The 25,641-nt window shown below is 40.7% G+C and overlaps 1 protein-coding gene across 1 annotated transcript in view; it reads left to right on the forward strand.

Moving 5' to 3' along the window:
- The window catches only part of LOC139695237 (serine/threonine-protein kinase NIM1-like), a gene marked incomplete at its 5' end in the record, with an annotated part of 163,910 nt that overhangs the window by 132,626 nt on the left and 5,643 nt on the right, over window positions 1–25,641 (forward strand). Inside the window, 4 exons of the mRNA XM_071593921.1 lie at window positions 295–406; window positions 19,963–20,119; window positions 22,126–22,410; window positions 24,721–25,073. Coding sequence (XP_071450022.1) covers window positions 295–406; window positions 19,963–20,119; window positions 22,126–22,410; window positions 24,721–25,073 — 907 coding nt within the window. The remainder of the gene's footprint in view (window positions 1–294; window positions 407–19,962; window positions 20,120–22,125; window positions 22,411–24,720; window positions 25,074–25,641) is intronic.

Consider the following 25,641-nt stretch of genomic DNA (forward strand, 5'->3'; position numbering starts at 1 on the left):
GCATTTCTTACCGCTAAATTCCATTTACAAATCAAAACGGATAGCATGCTCTTCAGTAATTTTTTAATAACTGTATCTTTATAATATTTTGTCGATTGAGTGAATAGAGTCCCTCTTCAAGTACCTGGTAGTTGGGCATTTTTCTTGACTTAAGAATTCATTCCAAATCTTATTTTATCAAAACTTTAATTGTTCGATAAAATGAACGGAATGTCGTATTAGATGCCCAAAAAAGACGATGCCAAAAGAGTACTCAGAGCCGAAAAATGAGTTTGCCTTTGTTTTTTCTTCCAGAACGGGTCGCTATCAAGATAGTGGACAAGTCGAAGCTGGAGCCCAAGACGCAAAGGATGCTGAATCGGGAAATAGCCACGATGGATTGCCTCAGGCATCCTAACATCATCAGGTAGGGTGGAAATGAGTGTTTGATTGCGTTAAATGTGTTTAAGAGAAGCTTGTATCTCGTTTTCATTTTTTGTGGACTGTCGTAATTAAAATTTTTACCAAAATTGCTTCCGCGTGCTTCAGCCTGTAATGCGACTGAATTGGTCCATCGCAAGTAACGTTCATACGACTCCCGTCTTCTTTCTCGCTCCCGTCCCAAGGGCTTGCTCGATAGATACGGTATATCATGGTTACTATTATTGGTATTATACCATTTAAGGTGGATTTTTAATAGCCACAGCGGTACAACGATGTATGTCATTGCCTCTCTCCACAAAAACCAACCTGACATCCGACATATTCCCTTTTTCAATTAATCCTTTTTCAATTCCGCAAACTTCCTTCTAGCATCCTCCCCTCTATCACAGTTTCCATCCCACTGGCAATCAAAACGCCTGAATTCACTTTCCCTGCTTCGTTTGCGTTTCTCCCAACAATCCCCTCTCCTCCCCTTCCAACCTAACCCTTCCTCATTTGTTTTCCTCTCTGTCCCCTTCACCTTCTCCGCCATTCTCCAAATTCCAATTACGAGCTTCCAATCTACGCCTGTCATCTTGCTTCAAAGGCCATTTCTTTTCACCATAACGAACCACATTCCATATCAAAGTTTTTTTTGAGGATTTTCTTAACATCCTTGCTCAATAAATTGGATGGTTTTGAGGTTCTTCTTTGTGGAAATTCATGATCGCCGAATAAATAAACTTGGTATTTTTTCACACAAAAACTTTAAATTACTACCGATTTCGACACATCGGCGGCAATACCTGATGATGTCGCTTGTGCGTCGAGACCGGTAGTATTATTAAGTTTTTGTGCGAAAAAAATACCAAGTTTATTTATTCGGAGATCCTTACTCAATGCCTCTGTCATGAAATCCCTCCTCATCGTGAAAACTTCTTTGCGCAACGCAATTCTTCACCTTATGCCCCTTCTACTTTGACCATTCAATTCGAAAACACTTCCGAGTAACGTAAGCTGTTCCCCCTGCTCAAATATATCAACCCCCAATGTAAAATTTGTTCGAGCTTTCATATTTCTGTGAAACAGTATAGCCTTTGTTTTGTTTACATTGATTTTCACCCCTTACCTATTGCTTCCACTTTTCAATGCATTAAGCAATGCTAGCTACCACTTGGCTGACTGGCAGAAGCTTGATTATCCGCAAATGTAAATGATTTTATGAATTCTACACCTATTTCAATTCCTATCTGCGGTTCTTTCCACGCTTCTTCAACCATACCCTCCGCGTACGAGGAGGTATGGGTTGAACAGCACCGGTAATAATGGACACCCCCTGCCTTACTCCTCTTGCCAATACTGCTTATCTGGACTGCCCATCCCCCATTCGCACCTGAGCAGTCTTGAGACACGTAAAGACTGCAGTTGAGCCTCCTTACCCCTCCAATCTACTCTTATATTTCTCAAGGAATTGATTAATTTTACCCAATTTACCCTAGAGAACGCCTTCTAGAAATCTACAAAACAGATGATTACATGTTCACTCCATGTTCTTCTTTATTAGTGACCTTATTACTACAGTGGCATCACGCATGCCTCTCCCTTTTCTGAACTTAAACTTATCATCCCATAAGTATTCAAATTAAGGGATATTAACGGGCTTCAAATATCCATTTCACCGTTGCTGGAATTCCATCGTTAATTGACAGGGATTTAAAAGTTGTTCAGAGCATCGGTAATATTGTAACTCCGTGGAAATTGCGTCGCACGTTTAATATTTAAAGGTGACATGTTTTTGATACAGACGATTGTTACATTAGTATATGTAACATGATTTTGGCATTTATTAATGTTTGGCTGATTTATTGTTGCGGTTTAACTTTTTTTTATTAATCTGTGATGACTCAAGCATGATATTAGTACCTGTGAGAGTGCATGTTATTGTTTTTATGATTGGCCAATCGCATTGCGTCGGCACGCAGATCAACTGGCCAGTCTACGAGCCGCTACCGTAGATTATCGTGTAAAAGCCGCTGTGTGATAATTGTTGGTCCGTCGCAGCGATGTCATGCGACCGCCTCCGACTCGAGCTTGTAGCCCTCTCCCCACTCCCAAGTGCCTCGCGACCCGAACCTGAGTCATTTGAACTCTTAAAAGGCCAGTCTCCATATCTCAGCATATTGAGCTGTGGGTCAATCACCTCCTTTTCCTCAAAACTTTTTCTCATCTAATAGTTTCCTCTGTTTGCTGCAATTAATACGTCTTCTCCCAGCCGAGTTAATATTTCGTCGGTCCCTTTTCGTATTTTGGACTTTCAAGTCGTTGAAGTTCACCGATAATGTTTTTAGCACGTGATAATCATCATTGACTTCCCTTAGTACTTGTGCGTATGCTAAGTATTTATAAGTTTAATAGCTTGCCCTTATCCACATCGTAACGTTTTAGTAAAAAGAAGTCTTCATTGAACTTGCCCTAATTCCTGCTTCGACTCTAATCCTAAAAAAACACTAGATGCGGTTCAAATTGATAAATGAACGATGGTAGTGAAGCCGTCAATGAATGATAAAAATTTCCCAGTGGTTATATAATTCATAACTCGAAGGGATACTTGAGGGATCGATTCTTTGTTTGCCATTCCCTCGAGTAAATTTAGCTGAAAGAAGTGTATAGCTCTTATACGATATTTCTGGTGAAACAGAGCACGGATTCAGAAAATGCCGAGGCAGCTCGTTTATAAGCGAGAGCGAGGCTCTTAATCTGTTTAAGAACGCAGAGAGCGTTTAATGGACGCTGCCATGCTACTCTTTTTTAAAATTATTTGAGTATTTTTTTCTTAATTTAGTCGTTTTGTTATGCAATCTTAGCCTCACCAAATAGGCAACAAGTCGCATGGCCGCTGAATGCCGTCACTAACGCTTTCGCCGTTTCGTTTATTTTTTCTCAACACGCTCAAAAAAAAAGAAACGACAATCCGGTATACTAGCGAATACAATAATATGAGCATTAGTGTCTGGTCAGTTTTCTTTAAACATTAACACAACTCCCACACAAATAAACTGGTGAAGTAAATCCAGATGAGATGGGAAGGACCCGCGAGCCGTCCACATATCTCACACCCAGCTTCCCTCCTGATGATTCTAGACGTTTGTATCTCTCACCCGTACATTTTACTCATGAGTCATTGGTAAAGCAAATGGATTTTCGGAGGAAAAAAGGATGTATTAAGCAGTAGTTTTATGCAAAGATGGTGGTTACAACCCCGACGAAGACTATGAGAAGAAGCCACGTTAACCAAAGTGGTTCGAACTGGTCCGTTTGAATGTTATCAGGAGTGTGATTGGCTCGAGGCGGAAGTCGCAAGTGATGGGGAGGAGTAACGGGGAAATGGTAGGCTGAAGGGTTCATTGAAAGAACGCTTAAAAAAAGATGATCAAGTCAGAAGAAGAGATTACTGACAGTCATTAGTGATGATAGTGCTATTAGGGGCAGCAGAAACGATCGATAAACGCCTGCGTATACAGGTATGTACTTTAAATGTAGGGTTCTGTGAGACTTAGACAACAGCAGTGGCACTGGAGAAAAGAAAGAGGTTGGAATATCCTGTTACCGAAGAATGAAGAGGACAAAATAGACGGACCGAAAAAGCAATGGAGTGACGCGGAAGTAGGCGAAGGGATGGGACGGGATGCGGAAGGCGTGGGCGAGGTGGAGAGAGGCTAATTGGGCGAGTGAAGCATTTCACCGAAGACAGCGGAGACAGGTTGGATTACGAGATGGACGTACGTACACGATCATGGGAGACGTAATCGTAATGATGGGGTTGGAATGGATGAGGGATTGGTGGGAAACAGAAGAGGGCAGCTATGAAGAAAGAAATCCTAACACTAATTAATAACGGAAATGAAAATACTTAGTTCTTCCACATAAATTTTCTTATTCACGACCTAGGTTTCGACTTGCGAAGTCCAAATCAGGAGTTTGTAAGTCGAAACCCAGGTCGTGAATGATAAAATGTATGTGGAAGAACAGAGTATTTTCTTTTCCGATGTGAATCGCTTCCACAAAGTGACGCCTCAAACCAGTCTACTAATCTTAAGCTGAAAACTAAGCCAGTGGAGTGGAATACGGATTTAATTTTCTCGAGGTCTCTACCTCTAGGGAGAGCTTTGGTTTCATGAAATCTGATGGGTTCCTACGTATCCCGGTCTCTCGTCGTGGTCGACTCAGGGTGACCAAACTCACGGCTTCGCTCCTTGTCGGCATTAAACATTTAATTCTTACACAACTATGCATTCAAGGAGTAATTTTTCGCGAAGGCATCCATTCGGTTGCTTGAGATTATAAGGACGAATGGAAGAATACATTGCACTCTCCGGGCACTCGGAAACGGGTTAACGTTCCCACTTTTAATTGCATAATGTTGGGATCCCTGCGTTGGAGGAATGTGATGAGCTATAATCGCGATATTTGGTTCGCTGCGTCGGAGACTATTCCGCCCCTAATTCGTTCCCGTCTCGCTTGCGAGGGCCTTCAAGCGAGTCGAGATAATGGGGAGTTCATTGGGCGCTGTGATGAATAATGGCGACAGGGACGATAGGGGTCGGATGAACTGAGAGCCAGGCCGGGTTCTTCGGAATGAATCATAAAATTGACCGGATGCCTTTGAATTCAGATAAAAGCCCTGTCAAACGGTTTGGCGGAACGGCGTTTGGGTTGTGGGAAGGGGGGGGGAGAGACTGCGATAAGGTTTAAACGAAACGCTTTGTACAATGCCTGGTGCGCAATTTAAAATTGATTACATGCTCCAATCGCAATTTTCTAGGTTAAAATACTATCAGTTCTACTGCTTCGTTTGATAGACGCATACGAGGGCGATCCCAGAAGTACCCGATTCAATAAAGAAAAAAACAAATCTTTTGGAAAAAAATGTATTTATTTTTCAACATAATCTCCTTTCAGCTCTATACACTTTTCTCAGCGATGTTCAATTATTTTGATACCCTTTTTATAATAAATAGCAACTGCCTTCCTCCTGAAAAGAGCCATTAACTGCCGACATCACTTCTTTACGGTTGGAAAATCTTTGACCACCGAGCCATTTTTTCAAGTTTGCGAACAGATAATAATCCGAGGGAGCTAAATCTAGCGAATAGGGTGCATGAAGTAGCAAATTCAAACTTTTAAATTCATGAATTTTTACCATTGCAATAACGGATTTGTGAGCTGTCGTGATGAAACAATACTTTCTTCTTAGCCAAATGCGGCGGCCGCTTTTGCTTGATTTCTTCGCTCAAACGTTGCAATAAGTTCGCATAATACTCGCTGTTGATAGTTTTTATTTTTTCAAGATAATCAATGAAAATTATCCCACGCGCATCCCAAAAACCGACGCCATGACCTTGCCTACAGATGGAAGGGTCTTCGCCTTCTTTGGAAACGGTTCTCCTTTTTGAATCCATTGTTTTGATTGTTCTTTTGTCTAGGGTGTGAAGTAATGGACCCATGTTTAATTCATGGTTATGTCATGGCGCAAAAATTCTGCTTTGTTGCTGTGAAACTTTGCTAAACACTCAATTGAAACATCTTCACGACACTGGTTTTGCTCGAGTGTGAGCACCCATCTTACGCGCAACTTTTTCATGTCCAAATTTTCAGTTAATATGCGATGTTCAGCACTTTCTGAAATGCCTACTAAGTCTGCTAGCTCGTGTACTTTCAGTCGACGATCATCCAGTATCACTCAGTGGATTTTCTTCACCGTTTCTAGAGTCATCACCTTATTTGGTCGGCCAATGCGATGTTCGTGTTGACAGCTCGTACGGCCTCGTTTAAACTCTGCTACCGAATATTTTACTGTTTTAAACGAAGGAGCAGACTCACCCAGAGTAGAATCCAGTTCAGCTTTTATATTGTGGTGCCTGAGGCATTTCAAATGCAAGTATTGTATCACATAACGATGATCAATTATCTCCATTTTCACAAATTCAGTGAAAACGTTCACTATTGATGGCTGCCGAACGAATACTAAACAACGTGGCGTCTTCAAAGTTGAATCATATGCTTTATAGATTGCTTACTTTCTAATACAGTGATATTTTTCAGACAACTACGGCTATCTCTAGGTCAGGCCGGGTACCTATGGGCCCGTCATGTAAATTCACGAATCGCCAGGTGGTCGGGACCCAGTGCATGCGGAGGTGATAAGAAGAGAATCATCTTTTACTGATTTCCCGATATAATTTATTTGGGATGAAATAAAATCCATCGCAATGCACATCTTCTGCTGGCGATAGGAAGACAGCCGTATTTTCGGCAGAAAAAAATTGATTACACATGGTTTCCCTGCGTCTCAAAGGACACCCCAAAGCACAGAGAAATTATTTTCTCTCGGAAAATTACACTCATTGAGTAATTTGGCTGATGTACATTTACTGCGAATGAAAATGGTGGGTTGGCTGTACGCACTAGTTCACCGATGGAGGAGAATGACCAATCTACGTTTCCTATTTCTTGTTTAATTTTATTTTCATGGCACACTAATTTAAAGATAGTACTTTATAAAATGTAATGCATATGGAGGGAACTCATTGACTTACGCGCTTACACTTATCGTAGTTAAAATTTTCGAATTGAATGAAACATCAGTTATTTATGAGGAATTATAGAGAGACATCGTTGTTCACATCGGACCCATATTGGTTTCTTCTAATTGGGTATCTCTAAACAACTTACACTTCAACAAATATATATACTCTTGGCCTCTCATTTAACTCCTCATCGTCTTTAATCGTACTTTCATGGTTTTAATAGACCACTTTGTGAGTCCATATTTGTAAAATAATAATCGTCATCCCTAGCGAGAAATTCCTCCTTTTATTCTCTCCTTTGCTTTACGTGCGGCGACGAGAGAGAGAGAGGGAACAAAAAATCCGAAACGGGAGAGCGTGGATTTGTATTTCTTTTTGCGTACCTGTTGCGCATCTGTCAGTTAAAGCAGAGGGAACGTGATGTTTTGAGCTCCCTCGTGCTGCTGCCTCGTCAGTGTCAATTACATTTCCTGCTTATTGCATCACAATATTATGAATCGTTATGCGTCGCTAGTCGGTGAATATTTAGAATTTCCTTTTCTTTTCTAAAATCTGTTTTAAAAAAGGTTTCATATCGTAACGAGATAGGTGGAGACGGAAACGAGGTTTAAGCAGATGGACGGACATAAGAGGAGGACATGAAAAGAAGATTTTGAGCGTTTCGCTCTTTTCGCTTCCGTTTTGGGTTTGGATGGATAGCATTTTTAAAAAGTCTCTTTAAAAACCTTTACGATAGCAATGAAATTGCTCAACGAGTGTTATTTTTCCGTGATGCAAGGGTTGCTGTGTACCTGTGCCCTAGTCTAATGCAAGTTCTGCTCTGGGCACCTCCCTAGTTTATAATAACTTGTCCATTAATTACGGCCCACTCGGTTAGTTCGCGGGCTCGAATAACGCATCGTGGATGAGTTTTACCAGGACGTGTGTCGGGGTTTCTATGTCAGATTTCGTTTCAGTGTTGTGGTTTACGGTGCGACGTTGTCTTTTCCTTCGAGGAACCTAAAAGGCCCAAACATTTAAAATAGTCAACATGGAGATATTATAAAAAGTGTATTTCCCTCATGTAATAGACTCAGGACTCCGGTGAAACTGCTTACAAGGTCCGACGTAGAAGTTTATAGATGGACAGAAAGCATTTACCAACCAAAATTGACAACTGAAAACAAGCAATTTAAAATTATTAATTGATCTCTCTGCCCCAAGCACCCCTTCCAATGAGTGCCCCGCCAGCTGACCCTGGTGCGTAGTAATTGTTTTAAAACTTCTCTGGTGTGTAAGGCCATATTACACCTTAAATTTGAAGTCAGAGGTCAAAGTGACAACATTCATGTCCTGTAGATTGTTGAGGTGGTGAACCTTGACCCTCTGGTTGATCGGATTGGTTCTCTGAATCACTCAATTAACTGTTTAATTCGCCATCATCTTCGCCACTTCCCCCCCCCCCCCCACCCTCATTAGTTATCCATCCTCTTTTGATTTTTCAAGATTGCGTCACGAAAGATGTCCCATACATTCATAACCCGTGATTTTTGTCCATGTTCTACTCTGCTAATTAAGTCTTGGCGGATCGAACTCAAATTAAATTATATAATAATCTTACTGTGTGATTTAATGCTCAGAGGGGAGGGCACAAATGCACCAGTAGTCTCGCCTAATCCCAAATGGAGAGAGAAATTAAAAGAAAGCGTAACTGCGTAAAAAATGAAACTAGCTGTGAAAAATAAGTCTAAGTGCACTCATAGATTATAATTTATTGCGTTTGTATCATTTCATTTGTTTTCTTCTGATGATGATGAAAAACGAAAACATGAAATATGAGACCGTGAAACTGCACTAAGTCCACTCCAACGTGCGTGAATTTATCGGTGCTCCCCCATTCATTTTTTTTCCGTAATATAGCGTGAAAATTGTAAGGTATCGGAAGAAGGAAATAATTAATCAAACATAAATTTAGAATTTTCCATTTTTTTTTTAAGCTTTAACTTTTCATGGGCAAAATTTTAAGCTCCAATTAGCGATTGAATCATGGACGTACTAAATCGCTGAATTTTATACCTAACGTGAACGTTTATTTCCCGTGACTCTTTTAAACGGAGGTGTGACGCCATTCTCATTCGGGAGAATCTGGCCCATAAGAAAATCGGAAGTGCAGGGGCGGATGGGAGGTTATTAATGTACGGGTCTCCCTCGGCTTGATTCTCACAATTCCCACTCGACTGGTAATTTGTGGAAAACAATTTCAAGTCGGAAGTGATATATTTCTTCGAATGCATGTTAATGATTGAATTTGCAAGTTAAATTCGCGATAGTTGGAACGCGAAGTTTATTATCTTCATGTGCTCTCGACCGGGTGGTTCTTAATCCTGTCATTTCTGCGCACTTTGAAGGGTTCAAAATGATATTCAAGAGAGTTCTAGGAAATCAATGAAGTAATTCGCGCAAAGCAATATTGAGGAACCTAAATGAATACCTTGAGTTCTGTCTTCGAACGAGAAGTCATCATAATATCACTGATGCTGGATAAAGAGCGAGTGAAATTTGACAGTATCTACGATGCGCTTTTGAATTTATTCACGGTGGCACCCTGTGAGGGTTGTTAGATATTTACTGTAGCCTTCTCTTTTTCATACGTGTGCATTCTTTTTCGTGTGTGTCAATAAAATATGTGTATTGATAAAACTCCAAAATAATTCAGCGTAGCGACATTATTTCGTCAAATTCCGCAAATACTGAGAAAAAACTAATGTTAAATAAACATTAATAATTGTATCGGATTTACATTTAGTGGGATATCATTTCGTCATTCATTGCGATCGGAAATTCATTCGATCGGTATTTTTGGAGCATTTTCTCTCTTAAACAAGATTGTTCGACTAATGCCTGCATTTGCGTCTTATTTCTTCCGATTCTCATTTCCTCACTCTCTGTTTTTGCGTGGATTTAACCACTGGTGTGAAATGTAGCGAAATTGATGTCTAGATTTGTCAAAAAACGACACGTATTTGAAAATCACCGAATCGCATGATTTGAGGTAGTAACCGGTGAAACGTCTAGTTATATGAGGTGAATTTGCGGTACTTAGGGATTAACTTATGAGGCGTTGTGCGAATATGTGATTTTCCGTACAAAATATTATTCGCGTTACGTTTCCCATGAAGGGCCATTATTTCTCACGGTTTTCAATCTTACTTCATGATGAAATGCATTGTCATGACGTGGTAAATTTTATGAACATCAAGTATAATATACTATCCTGTCCGATAACGCTGAGGCCATAAAAACTTCATTTTTTAAAATTTAGTGTGCATCGATTTTGTCACCTTCAAATTACGTACTCTCCATTCTTATGGCTATGGACTTATTCCATCTTATTTTCCACTGTTTGAAGCACCCTTGGAAGTCATCGGGAGACAGATTTTTTTAGTTTTCTCGTCTTTTCTCTCTTAGTTGTGTCCAAATATTCCCAGTGATGTCCCCTCATCACGTTTTTTCATTTTGGGAATAGGAAAAAGTCGCAGGGGGCGAATCTGGCCTATAAAGAGGATGGTCAAGATCCGATCGAGAGATCTATCCAATACATACGGGAACTGAGGCCATAAAAATTTTATTTTGCAAAATTTAGTCAACATCAATTTTCTCCCCTTCAAAGTACTCTCCATTCGTTGCTTTGCAGTTATTCCTACTTTTTTTTTAACGTTTAAAGCAACCTTGGAAGTCCTCAAGGCAGTTAGGCTTTTTAGTTTTCTCGTCGTTTCTTGCTTTATTGCGTCCACATCTTCCCAGTGATGTCCCCTCATCACATTTTAGCATTTTGGACATAGGAAAATGTGAGAGGGGGCGAGATCTGGCGAATAAGGATGATCAAGGATGGAATATTGAATTTTTTGCCAGAACCTGGCGAACAATCAATGCTGTATGTGCAGGTGCATTGTCATGGTGAAGGATCCATCCATCATGTTCGGTTAAAATAGTTTGCACTGTTTATTTTCCCAAATTCAGCTCATCAGCTATCACTCGGTCAGTTTTTCGACGATCGGTAAGGACAAGGGACCGCACACGATCAATGTTGTCGTCAACACAGGTGGTTGAAAGTCGTCCCGGCCTTGCATCATCCGTGGCATCTTGTCGGCCATCTTTAAAACGCTTAATCCACTTGAAAACGGACCTGTTTTCTTCAGAGCATTATTAGCGTAAAAAGCTGTCAACATTTCAGTAATTTCTTGATAACGTTTACCGCACTTCACCAAACATTTGATTTTGATTCGTTGCTCCGTGATTTCTTCAATTTCCATTTTCGACAAACTGTAAAAACAAGGACAACAGAAACTAACATAACTGACGCAATACGCACAGCTCGACGATCCGCCAAGCACAGACGGCTCATTGGGTCTCAGGCAACTAGCGCCGCTATTGGGCGGGGCTATAGTCCGCGTCATGGCCGCCAGATTGCACCAGTTCACGCATTTATTGCACAGACCACGTATACTTAAATAATTATTGCGCATTTTTAGGTGCTGCTATTTAATGGGGAAGACATCTTGGAAAGGACAATTCAACGGAATTTGGCGATTTTATTCGGTGTTTTTTGTTAATTTGATACATTTTTATTTTTATATTTTTGATTTATACTTCTTATTACGTCTTGCATTTCAAGTTCATCTTTAAGAAGAGTCTTGAGATAATAGACTTTTATTCATCAAAATATACCATAAAATAAACTAGTTTTACATATCTCATAAATCTAGTAGTATTTATGGGAGGCGACCGACAGCTGAGGTCATTAGCGCCATTAGGGATGGACAGGAAAGGAGGAAGGCTGGAGAGAAACCCGGCGTCGGCATAAGTCTACTCTTTACGATAGGCGCCAAGGGGTCCGCAGTTTAACGTCCCATCCGACGGACGGCGTACTCACTCTAAAGTGCCCTCCACAAAGCACCTCAAGTAGGGATCGAGATACCTCTGAAAAATATTCAACACCGCCAGGATTTGAACCCAGGTCCTCTCGGAGGGAAGCCAGTACGAGAGCCTCCGCACAATCTTGATCCCCTCTCATAAATATATTTAAAAAAAATGATTGATTGAATTGAAAGAAACGGGACTTACGAGAATGCGAACTTAAATATGTTTCATCAAACTTTGACAAATTTATTTAAAGCTGACCGAATATTCAAAATCCTTTGAATAAATGCAACAATTTCAGAGTGTAAAAAAATCATTCGCCTCAACCGGAATTCGAACCCAATTCCCTTGAAGTCCAGTCGGGGGCTTTAACCAGTCAAGTTATCGAGGCGTCTTCCTAAACTGTGAAATTTTGAGTTAAATTCTGAAATAGCTTAACTGGCTAATAGGAATCTGGGCTCAAATCCCGGTCAAGGCGAATGATTTTCACCCTCTGAAATAGTTGCGTTGAAATGAATATTAGCGGCATCTCCCACAGTGTCTTGGAATCCTTTTAATAAGATTATTGCAGCAATAGAGAACTTAAAATGCGATTATTTTGAAAGTGTGCATTCTATTTGCCTCTTCTCTTATCTCCATTTCTATTTCTAGAAATATTCCGTATTGTTACAGTGCGTTTTGACCTCCAATTATTGCCGGAGTGCAAATTCCGCCATTCGTATTTACCACTTAATCCTAATGTAAAGAGAGGGGTTTTGAGCGAATGGCACCCGAAATCGTTCATGGATAAACACGTAGTGCCGAGTAATTATTTCGGAATGGCATGATATTTAGGAATGAAACGGCTCGCCTTTAAGCAGAAAATCACTCTAGGTCATAGGTACACATTTAAACAAAAAGACAAATCGATCAAACTGAAGTCAGAAAATTCATGAGCCATCCCTTAACTAATTATTGCATTTATTTTAATCGCAAAAAAGCTTAAAAATGACATTTCATTTCGGGCTTTATTTGACGGTTATCATGGTAATCCAATCAGCTTTTTATTTATGAAACCTTGAAAATTATTAGCAGCTATTCCTTAATTATTTGCCAAAATGAGATAGGCCAATTTTAATGAATACTAACATCGATCATCCATTGCATTACGGTAAACCTCCGTCTTTTTTTTATTGGTTTTCCTACTTTCCGCAGTGCATAATAAAATTAAAGGTAACAGTTGAACGTACATTTTCCGGAACAATTGAATGAGTAAATGAATACATGAATAACAGAAAATAATGATGCAAAAGAACATAAAAAATATTGAGGCTGGAAAATAGTTCACGTTAATTAATGTATCCTCGCGAAGACTTAAAATGGATCGTGAGCTATGTTGAAGTTTTTAAACGGATGATTAGATTTACAAACGAAGATGAAAGGGAACGGAGGAAGATCGGCTCAGAAAAAAGTCGAGGGACTCAAATGCGTACTTTTTACTGCTCTTTCGCTCTGGTCTTATGTCCGCGTCCAATTTAAAACCGGAAAGGGAGTTTTTTTTTCGTTTAGAGCGCATTTGGGTCGTGGACTCTACACTCCGATCGCACCCCTGCCCTCTCCTCTCCCGACCATCTGCTATCCTGGAAATGAGGTCCGTTGAAATGGCCAACTCCAGAGTCCCGGGCGCATTGAGATACCAGGGGTGAACGACATGGCACGAGCGAGACGGAGACAAGCTCATCTCCACTGACGTTCGAAACATCCTTCTGTGGAGATTGAAAGGGGGAAATGTGTACGAGTATATGATGGACCATGGGACGGAGCTGGCTGGAATTGCAGGCAACGATGTCATTCCGAGTGAAGTGAAGGCCTCATGCTGCATACGCGTTGAGGGAGAGGGGGGAGGCGCCCGGAGGCCGAAGCCGCTCGGAGAGGGGGGCGCCTCTGCGACTGGGGGGTGAAACTGTCGCCGCCAAAGGGGCCGAAATCATCGGGTGTAAAATGAAACCTCCTCTCTGCCGTTCATCAGCAAGGAATGAGGTGAGGTCGGAAAAAAGCTAAGAATTCACACCAACCAAAAGTGATATTAAAGCATAAAAAAATTAAATCGCGATTTATTTTGTGAAATAGTTCCACATCGTTTTATCAGCAAAACACTTCCTAGTATTTTCTACTGTACATCACCATCCATATAGCCGATATATTACGTGAATTTGATTTCTACTGAAGGAATAATTAAAATTGTGATTTTGGAATAAAATTCTTAAAGATATTATGATAATATTGCAAAGTTGCTCAGGACTAGATTTTAAAATAATAATATAAAGAGGAGGCAATATATTTCAAATACTTTTTTAAACATTGAGTGGTGATGTCTAGTTATTTAGCATTGAAATGTTTTTGTCTCTTCCCCACTTGTGGCAGTACTCCCAGGAGAAGGTAGAAAGCTAACTTCATTGGTCTAAATCTAAACACTAATCGATGATTCTGAGATACGTATAAAAACAGCAATGGAATGCCGAATGCCTTTATGATAATGCCTCGCGCAATCTGAACCACTCAACCAAGTCTTTGTAAATCATTACCTGTCCGTCGGTTCCTAAAAGGAAAGGATCTCTACCAAGAAGATTCATTACTATGCCGTATCCTTCAATGGACAACAGCATAACTATGATTCTAAATGGTGATCGGGATTGGTGCGGTGGCTATCGTACTGGCTTCCCACCCAGAGGGCCTGGATTCAAATCCCGGCGGTGGTGAATATTTTCCAGAGGTATCTCGATCCCTCATTGAGGTGCTATGTGGAGGGCACTTTGAGTGAGTACGCCGTCCGTCGGATGGAACGTTAAACTTCGGACCCCTTGGCGCCTTTCGATAAAAGTAGGCTAATGCCGACGCCGGGTTTCTCTCCACCCTTCATCCTTTCCTGTCCATCCCCTATGGCGCAAATGACCTCAGCTGTCGGCCACCTCCCATAAATACTACTACTATGATTCTAAATTCTTATTGCGTAACATGACGGGTTTACTTTCTTCGGTGAAAATCTATTAGCATGGGCGTGAGGTTATCACATTAAATAGGTACATGTCTAAAATCTCCTATTTTTTTCTTACGAACTACTTTCACTAGAAAGTTGACATTTCTGTCGCTTCTCGACATAGTGTATCCCAATAGACGTTCAAATTTGTATTTCGAAACGTCGCCCCCATGATTTCACGGCCGCCCAGAACGCTCCCTTTGTTCGCTGGGAAACCGTCATGTCAAAGGCTTCTCGGCGCTCTTCGTCACGTGACGACGTCCGGAGCCTTCTTCGAGCTGGCGCGCCCACGGCCCCGCATTTCCACATCCATGCCACCATCATTGAAGGCCTTCCTCAATTGATTATGCGTTTCGATGCAAGTTATGTCTTATGTTCACAAAGGATGCCATCTTACTTAGAACTTGAACCCTATCATGGTTTCATTTTCGGGGCGTCTTGTTTCACGGTCAAAGTAATAGTAGTAGTATTTTAGGGGGAGGCGACCGACAGCTGAGGTCATTTGCGCCATAGGGGATGGACAGGAAAGGATGAAGGGTGGAGAGAAACCCGGCGTCTGCATTAGCCTACTTTTATCGAAAGGCGCCAAGGGGTCCGAAGTTTAACGTCCCATCCGACGGACGGCGTACTCACTCAAAGTGCCCTCCACTAAGCACCTCAAGTAGGGATCGAGATACCTCTGGAAAATATTCAACACCGCCGGGATTCGAACCCGGACCCTCTGGGTGGTAATAAGCTCTGAAAGGGCAATGCAATCACCTGATGAGGCCTATTTCGTTATTAGGGAATGGCTATTTTAATGTTGAATTCTCTTTATCATCAATTTTAGAGACGTCTTCTGCGTTGAACCCCGTTTAGTTTTCGTAGAGCGTTGTCCATTTGTGGTCTCTTCATTCTGTGTTGCTCCCTCTCAACTTCACATTCGCGTTGAAGCGCTTCAGCATTGCCCTCCGCTGCTGTCTGTGATGTGCGCCGTTCATTCCACGCCTTCGGTAATTACCCCCTCTTTCACTCGTTAAATAACATGCGACGATTGAGCGCTTTTGTTTAAGTATTCAATTAAGCGCTCATTATATCTTCTTCACACTCTGTGGTTTTTCTTTACGCTGCTTGAGACGTTTATTCCAGGGGGTATAACATTGCCCATCGTTAATTAACAGAGAAAATACCCCCATCGGCGGCTTCATTACGTTTTGAAACGTGCATACTGAGACTCCAAGTATTCAATCGGTTTCTAGCACATGAGGGCTTACTGTTGTACGAGATCTATCCAATACATACGCGAACTGAGGCCATAAAAATTTTATTTTGCAAAATTTAGTCAACATCAATTTTGTCCCCTTCAAAGTAATCTCCATTCTTTGCTTTGCAGTTATTCCTACTTCTTTTTCAACGTTTAAAGCAACCTTGGAAGTCCTCAAGGCAGTTAGGCTTTTTAGTTTTCTCGTCGTTTCTTGCTTTATTGCGTCCACATCTTCCCAGTGATGTCCCCTCATCACATTTTAGCATTTTGGAAATAGGAAAATGTCAGAGGGGGCGAGATCTGGAGAATAAGGAGGATGATCAAGGATGGTGATTGAATTTTTTCGCCAGAAACTGGCGAATAATCAATGCTGGATGTGCAGGTGCATTGTCATGGTGAAATGGAAATACAAAAATGGATGAGTTCGGCTCATGTGAGAGCCGAAATGGGCGTGGCTGGGTGAGGGCTCCGTGTTGATGGCCAGTCATTCTTCCACATTGCCGCAGCGACGGAATCCCCTCGGTTCGACAGTCAAGCGATTCGATGGAAGCACCGGCGCTGCCTCGAGAATCCGCCTCCTCATCGGGTGAAGAGGAAGCCGACCGAGGACCTCGACGCCCCCCGATGCCGGTCCGTCCTTCTCTTGGGGGTGGCAGGCGATTTACGAGCATCATGGACGTGGCCTTTCAGATCACCAGCGCGATCATATTCGTGGATCATGCCGATGGTCATTCACTTGAGCGTCCCATCTGCCCCGCTAACTTTCACCCAGTACTCCACAACATGCACCACATGTACTTCGTCAACAATTGAAATACCAATCGCAAGAATATTGATTGATTTAAGAAATTTCTAAGGAAATTATTTGATGTAATAACACTTTTTTTGCTGAGAAACAATAATCATTATCAATTACATACACCTCTGTATTAAGCGCATGATATGCAATGACATAAAAATCTAGAAATTGTAATATCCTTCGTCTTTCCGGTTTACCGTTAGTATTAATAGTGATTTCTTCTATTAATCTTAACATCCCCTCTGCGGGTCCTTCAGATTAAATTTGATGAAACCATAGGTTAAATTTAAATGAAACAAGTTCTCATTGTCGCGTCTTTTTCACTGCCAACGAACTTTTGACCTTTATTCCTCAAGATATTCATGTCCTTCTTTCTTTAAAAGGCGCTCAATGCTGAGGTCACATTCCTGTTCAAATAAGAGCCATGGTGTTTAGATCTTATATACAATGAAAATGGCGGAAAGTTTGGAAAACACGCGTTCCCCAATGATAAGCGAGCGAAATTCTCATTTCCTAGAATTGCAGTGTTGTATCGTGACTCGTTTTAGACCACTCTTGAATGAACGCGGGTAATTTTCTCCGCTGGAATGTAATGCCGTGCGAAGAGCTATCTATCTTATGAAAATTCAAAGAGTGTTCAACCAAAGTTTTATTAATTCTGAGCAGACGTCTTCAATTCTCGAGTTGGAGATGATTAATAGAAAGAAAGCGATCCTTTAGGTGTCGGAACGGGCGAATTAGATTTCTTTGAAAACACCATTCTTCCTTAAGTGTTGAACAAATACTAGAGGTTCGCCCTTACTCATTCTCATAAGAATTGCAGGAGCGACTTGCTTCACTGCGAGAAGTAATGGACTCTCTAAGCCCGTCGCTCATCACGAAATCTCGCGTGTTCGGGCCACGAGGCGGTTCTAGGACAAGAGCGATCCGATTCATTCCAATCGGCGCAGGAAAGGAAGGATTTCTCGGATTTAAAAATCTCCCGTCTGCGAGGGACATGGGAGAAAGCGCCGTGTGTGACTCATTCATGGAAAGGTTTTCGTTTTTGTGAAATAATCCGTTTGACAGAGGCTGTGGACCTCTACTTCGGAACAGTGAAAAAGATATAATTCACGTCGACAATATTTATTTTCACATTAAGACAGCTCTGCCGACCAAAGGCTCTCTCTTTTTAAGATAGGGGCCTGTTGACCTTTTAACCGATAATCTAACGTTTTTATTGCTGGATTTATCTCTCTACGTAACAGATTTCAATGATCTAATGACGTCGCTTAATCATTTGTTGACACTGACAGTGTTGAGACCTTAGGCATCCGGAGCGGGAAAGGCTATCTTGAGAATGTCGCTTCTCAAGATTTTCCCAAGTATTTCTCCGCCCTTGTCATCTCATGACCATGCCACCTCCTCTTTTCAACTTCATCAGGAAAAGGATAAAATGTAATCAATATTTACACGATCCCTGGCATGCCGCCATAAGGGCGAATCTGGTGCATGAAATTAATCTTGATTCCGAAGGTAGGTTTGGTAGGTGATGGTAAAGTTCACCCAGTTCTAAGCCCAATAGGGCGTGTGAAATTCACACATAAGGATAGGGAGGCCAGTACCTCTCCCTTCGCCGCTTATGGTTTCCCAGGAAGATCTGGTACCCGAAAAATCACATAGCTTGGGTGGAGCTTCCAAAACATCTCGCCTGAATCTGTCGAATATGTTATAATATGAAATGAAAAGAAATTAGGAAAAAGGGGAGGAGACAAGAGGGCGATGGTACACCCACCCACCCCATGTCGATGAATATTCGTTAGAAAATGGGTTTTCCTCCATTAAGGGCTTGGGTGTTTGTAATCGTGGCCATTGCTATCATTGTTAATAGTCCGATGTTACGGCCAAAAAGTGCTGTTTTCGGACCAACGCGAAATAAATAAATATGGTAAATATATCCAAACCGGGGAAATTGAGAAAAGTCTTTGAAATGTTTCAAGTGCCTACTAACTAACTTTCGTCTGGTTAAATGAAACTAGAGTTTTAGCCAAATATTGGTGGGGGATATGATTAGGTCCCTTGCGCATAGGCCCTCAACTATCATTTTAGTCCTTGTGATTAAGTTAGGATATGCATGTAGTGATGAAAAGAAAGCAGTTCCACTATATCAAAATAAATTAAAGAGAATTACTGTGAGACTCTTAAATGTATTTCGAGTACATTATTTGTGAAGAGGACTGTAAGAATGGATCGAATCCTCTGCCGCATATGCAATCCTTTCTGTGTTGGGGAAAAAAATTAAACCAAGATGACTCAGGATATTATCATGGGCAGTAGAAAATTGTGAAACATGTTTTCATTCCAATAATTGCTTCCTGTTTGGAAAATATACATTCCTCAATGCATGCCTAGCTTTTGTCTACTTAGAAGTTGTACAAAATGTAGCTTTATTTATTTAAAAATTATTGTATGCTATGTCTATGATTCTTTGATTTTTCATGTTAAATATTGTTGTGAATAGTATGTCTTCTGTGTGATGTTTTAAAATATTTGTTATTATGCAACAGTGGAAAACACTGTTGTGTGAACAACCATTTTCGTAATGTGATGACGTATTCTTGCTTTCCATGTTCAAGATGTGTTCTAATTTCAAAATATACTTAACAAATTAAAACTGAAACTAAAGCTAGAATGTGTCATGAATTTCCATGCATACATTTTTAATTCATCCTATTTGCCATAAAATGATGTATTTTCTTGAATGCATTATGATACAAATTGTAAATTTACCCTCCTTTAAACATTGAGATGTTTTGATGAATATGATGTTTTGATCAAGGTTACTTAGGAAACTTTGATGGATTACTCAGTAGTGCAACATGTGTATTTCAGCAAAATACTTTGAGGTCCAGCCATTGGGCATCGAGTGATTACATTTTAGTTCTGTCTGACTGATTGATTTTGTTCTTATTAGACTGGATAATTATTTTCCCTGTGAATGTATGCATGCATGTGACCTTTTGTCCATCTCTCCCAGGTTATATGAGGTGATTGAGACCCTTGGCAGGATACACTTGGTGATGGAGTATGCCAGTGGCGGGGAGCTTTTTGCACACATTACAGCAGAAGGTCAACTCCCGGAACCAGAGGCCAAAAGAGTGTTTGCTCAGGTTATTGGTGCTGTGCAACATATGGTGAGTGACCTTCTCTATTGAAAGAGAGAATATTTTCATGTTTGTCTCCTGGGCAAAAACCTCTATCACAATGCAATCAGTCACAAACCTAAGCAAAGGGATCAGTTCATGGATAAATTTGCAAGGGTGGAGAGCGATGTGATCAGTCACCTCCGAGCTGGACGAGAGTCCTCAGATTGATTGAGAATACTTACCAAGACAAGGGCGAAACACAAAAATGAACCTGGAGCAAGAATTTCTGGCAAGAATGAAAAGGTGTTTTGTTGGAAGACATACTTGAATACATTTGTTCCTGTTCATGCTAGACTAGATTCCAACCACACTGCTACAGCTGTGATCCAAACCTTGAAGGTGCCCCAGAGAGTGAAGCTGATAAAAATTAATTATTTTTCTTTTGAATGAAGGTCAAGTATCCCTAACCAGCAATGAAATATTCTTATTTTGGTGCTGAATATGTTTTTTTTGACAATGAATGGACTTCACCTCTCATAGTTTTCACTTTTCTGCTTTTTAATTTGTTTTTCAATCTGAAGGATAATGGTCACAGCCCCCCTTTCTCCCCAGTTACTTGGATGGACACAATAAGCAAATAATTCTCTTCTCTCTGCTGTCAAAATGCAACTAACATCCAACTCTACAACAAGCCCCTCTTCATCTATGTATATCTCCTTCTTCCCTTCATTCTGTCCAGCATCCCAATTCTATTTCTACCCATTCCTTGTTTGCCTAGCATTCTCCTCTCTATTACGTTCTTCAACATCTCACTGCGGATCAATATGCTTTTCATCCACTTTTCCTGCCTCCATAGGATTTCTCCCAACAAACCCCTCTCTTCACCCAACATACCGAGTACTTCCTCATTTGCTTTCTTCTCTGTCCATTTCACCTTCTCCATTCTTCTCCACAACCACATTCCAAAAGCCTCCTGCTTGAGGTATACATGAGGCCAAAAGCCTCATGTATACCTGAACAATGACCAAGAGTGTCAGTTCAACTTTTACCTCTTTTGGTAATATTCTGTTGCTTTATTTAACTAATTCGGTCTTCTTCTGCATCTTCTGTGCTGCTACTGTCAGATTTCCTCTACAAGGGTTTTGTGAGATGAAGAGCATGGAAGTTTGCTTCTCCTGCTGCCGGGCACGATACACAGCCAATTGGGCTGAGTCCCGTAATTGCCAGGCCTCATTTTCTCTATCCTTTCCCTCATAATAATCGTGGGAATAATAATTGAGGTAGTTTCCTGTCGCCTCCCTCAATAGTGTTTTTAATATGGTACCATCATTCAATGGATCCCCCGCTGGGGTCAGATGCCTTTGCAGCCACCTCACTGAGGAACAGCCGCTTTGCAGACTACCTTTCATCTGACTTCTAACATTTAACCTACCTCGGCATAAGTAACCCAATGAGAATCAATTATCGTTGCTCCCCACAGTACAGCCCTAGGGGTCATCGGAATACAGAAGCCCGTCCACCACATTGAGGTTGTAGTCCATAGGGAGGGAGGGGCAAGCACTACATGTGCTTACAAAGTAAAAAATGACCAAAAGATGTGTGTTCTTTATTTGTGATAACTTTAGTCTTTGGATTAAAAAAATGCAAAGAATGCTGTGTATCAATTGTGATATTAAACAGTTAAAATACTAAGAACAGTCCATAGTTACTTAGTGCAAAAGATAGTATAAAGCTGCTGTGAAAGCCTTCTCATTGTATTGCTGTTAATCATGTCTTAAAATACTGGTAGAAAGATAATGGAGAATATCCACTTGCTTTTAATTCAAGGAATCTTGTGTTTTTTATTTGATATCTTCAAAAATAAATAAATCAACTTCTAATAACTGCATTTAATGATTGTTCATTTGTTTTCCGTTATACTGCTTTCATTACTGGCACCTTATTTTCCCGCCAGATGGCTGGGATGCATTTCATGGAAAGAATAAGCAGTCTGAGAGGGCAATTTAGAGTACCTCCTTTAATCATTGAAGATGCTCTCTCTCTTTCATTCACAGCACAAGCAGAATATAATCCATAGGGATATAAAGGCGGAGAATGTGTTCCTGGCAAGCAATGGGACTGTGAAAGTTGGCGATTTGGGCTTCAGCACTCGGGTCCAGTCAGCAAAAGACAGCAAGTTGACAACCTTCTGTGGTTCCCCACCCTATGCCGCTCCTGAATTATTTCGGGACTCATCCTATACGGGGCCCCAAGTGGATGTTTGGGCCCTTGGCGTACTGCTACACTTTGTAGTATCTGCAGCTCTTCCATTTCGTGCTTCCACTGTAGTTGCTCTCAAGGTGGGTGTTGCTGTGTGGATGATAGTTGGTCTACATTTGTCGTTGAGCATCCTAGGCCACTCTTTTTCCCCTATATTGCTAGCAAGAGATACTTACATTTATCCTCAGTTTAGATATGATGTCCATCTAAGACATTACCCGTGTATCTCTGAAATTATGATAAAGATAGATGAAGAGGGCCTATTGATGAGTGTACCTGTACATATATATTTATTTTATTTTAAAACATTATTCACGTACAGCAGTAGTGCCAATTTACAGTGAAAAATATAAATACATGATACAATAGCAGTATAACAATAAAAAAATGAGAACCAAACATGGACAGGGGATATATTTAATTTGCTGGCAGGTAGGATAAAGCTTGGGTGTTGAAATTGTTGCATGATAAATTAAAAGGATGGAGAGAGTGAGGGAGTGAATTTGGAAGGGAGGAGAGGTGAAATAAAGGTGAGCGCTTGGTGAGGGATATTCTAGGAATAGGCAGATGGAGTAGGGAGTTGGTGCGGGTGGATCGGGTTGGTATCCTGAAGTTAAAGAAAGATAGCAGTTCAGGGCAATCAATAGCCGAGTTTAGGGTGTTGTAGAGGAGTTTTAAATCAGCTTTAAGTCTGCGGTTTTGGGGACTAGAAATGGATGCAGAAGACCGAACAGCATTTGAGGACATATTGCGGTAATGTGGGACTCGGTGTTTGACTATTTTGGCAAAGAAGTGAGAGATGCAATTGAAGGATTTTAGACTAGTTGGGGATGGTGTGGACCAAATTGGGGAGCAATATGATACTATGGGAAGGATAATTGTTGAAAAGTACGAATGGAGTGCAATTTGATATTTGAATTCTGTGAAGTGGTAAAGAAGGCCTAATATATCTTCGTAGTATCAAACTTGTGTCAATCAGATGACAGTATATCAATTACAATAATCAAATTAAAAAATTATCATGCAGTCTAATTTAATTGCATAAGAAGTGGGTCAAGATGTTGGCATTGATGCTGGAAAGTATAACCAAGAGAATCCCTCAAGTAGAAGTGCAGAAAGATCTATGCTGAGGAATATTTCGTTTGTCATATGGTTGTCTTTCAAGAAATTCAGTTTTTGTGCATTCATTTGTATTCACTTTTTATATATGTATGTAGTTTTTCTTTATTACTTTTTTGTGCACCAAAATGGAATGGTCTTTAGAATTGAGTTCCTTAAATCAACCAAGGATTCATTAAATTGATGAATCCTGGTTACCATAGTGGTTTGTGCATTTACTGAGCAAGTGAATGTTTTGTTGCTCCATCCCCTCCATAGGTGAACATATTTCGATGGTAATTGAACATGTGCTTGTCAGAAATTTGAATAGCTATTGAAAATATCCCTGTATTTATCTTGTATGAATTATGATAAAAGAGAAAATCAAAATGTAAAAAATGTTTGTTGTACAGGAGGGTACATGCGTTAACGCCAAGTTTCTATTAAAATAGCAACACTGAGTTAAGAATATTACCTGTGTGTACCAGCAAACATAGTGTGCAGTTTTAATGAAGGAAGATATGAATATGCATGAGTTAAGACTAGAATTATTTTATGCATGTGTTGATCAATTATTGATGCTCACAAACCCACTTTCTATTCAGCAGGAGTTGTTTTTATATTTTAGTTTTTATGTACTATGAGTTAAATTTCTGTGTAGAAATAAATAAGGTCCATGAAAGTTACTACAAAATTTTTAGGATAAATTCTCCTGTCTAACTAAAGAAAAGCTGATGTGAATATAGTTCATTTTAAGAGAAAGGATCTAGGCATGTTTGCAGGGGCCCTTTTCTTCAAAGTTGCAGAATATACAAGGGCGGTTCGAAAACTAAGGTCTCCTATTTTTTTTCCATGATAAATCAAATTTATTCTCAACTTTGCGTGTATCATTGGAAAGTTTGAGCATTTAGCTATTTTTCTACATAGTCGCCATGATGATCAATCACTTTTTGCATCCTTGTAACCATCTTTTTAATACCGGCAGCGTACCTTTCTCCTACCGCAGAGTGAAGCCAACTTTGCCGTACCCTATGAATTCGGCAATGATTTTTTGGACACCCTTTATTGTAGTAAAGGTCCAAGTAAGAATGGTTATTTTAATGTATGGTATCCATGATATTAGATGTATTTAGCACCTCATTTAAGAAAGGAAGCTGATAGGGTTTTTTTGTACTATCATATTGCCTTCCTCAACAGTGTTGTAATGACACGGTTGCACATGTAGAATCACTGCCTATGGATAATTTACCTGCCAACGTAACAAGTCATCCACTCACCACTCTTGATTCCAGGAGAAGATATTGGATGGCTCCTTCCCGGATCCGGATGGGGTGAGCAAGGCCTGCCTGGATCTCATCAGGGGGATGCTGGAGAAGTCTCCCAAGGACAGATTGTCAATTGACCGCATCTGTGCTTCACGCTGGATGTGCAACGTGGAAATTCCTACTGCGGGTGGTCCAGAATTCTGGTTGACTCCGACCATTGTTCCTGATGCCGAGAGCACAGATGTGAAGATGCCAGCACTCGAGGTGAAGGCAAGGGAGCGCTTGGAAGAGCTGGGGGTGGCTGAGGTTATGCTGATTGATCACGCCACCAATGGTGCCAGGAGTCCACTCATTGGCGCTTACCGGATAGTTGTCCACATGTGAGTGCAGCTGAATGAGCTGATCATGCTTTGTGCCATATACCGATGCAAAGAGGGTGAATGGAACCAGGGAGATGAGAATGTAGCCTTTTATTTTAAAGCTCATGCTCTCAGAATGTTGACTCAAATGAAGGTTTTTCTGTTCAGTTACCCTCACTATCCACACTTGCATGTAACGTTTGACCAATATATGAAAGAAATAAGGATACCTGAATCGTTTATTGCATGATTAGGAAGCAAGCAGGAAAACAGATGCGTAGGCAGTGAAGGAAGTAAGGAATGGGAAGTGTTAGTCAAAGTGTGAATAAGCTGTTTTTGGCATTCTGTTATATGTGATAATGTTGTGAAACGTTATTATTGATACCAAAGGCTTTTGAAGACACTAAAAATGTTGCAGCAGTGTCAGAGTTTAAAAATCATTTGCATTGACTGGGATTCGAACCCAAATCCCTCTATGTCTGGCTGAGTGCTTTTGCCAGTTAAGTTATGGAGGCATCCTGTTAAACTCTGAAATCCTGTAAGTGGATGTAACAGTAGCTTAATTGGCCAGAGCACTCGGCTATGCATC

This window comes from Hetaerina americana, unplaced genomic scaffold (genome assembly GCF_022747635.1).
Source record: "Hetaerina americana unplaced genomic scaffold, ioHetAmer1.1.p SCAF_6, whole genome shotgun sequence".
Lineage (NCBI taxonomy): Eukaryota > Metazoa > Arthropoda > Insecta > Odonata > Calopterygidae > Hetaerina > Hetaerina americana.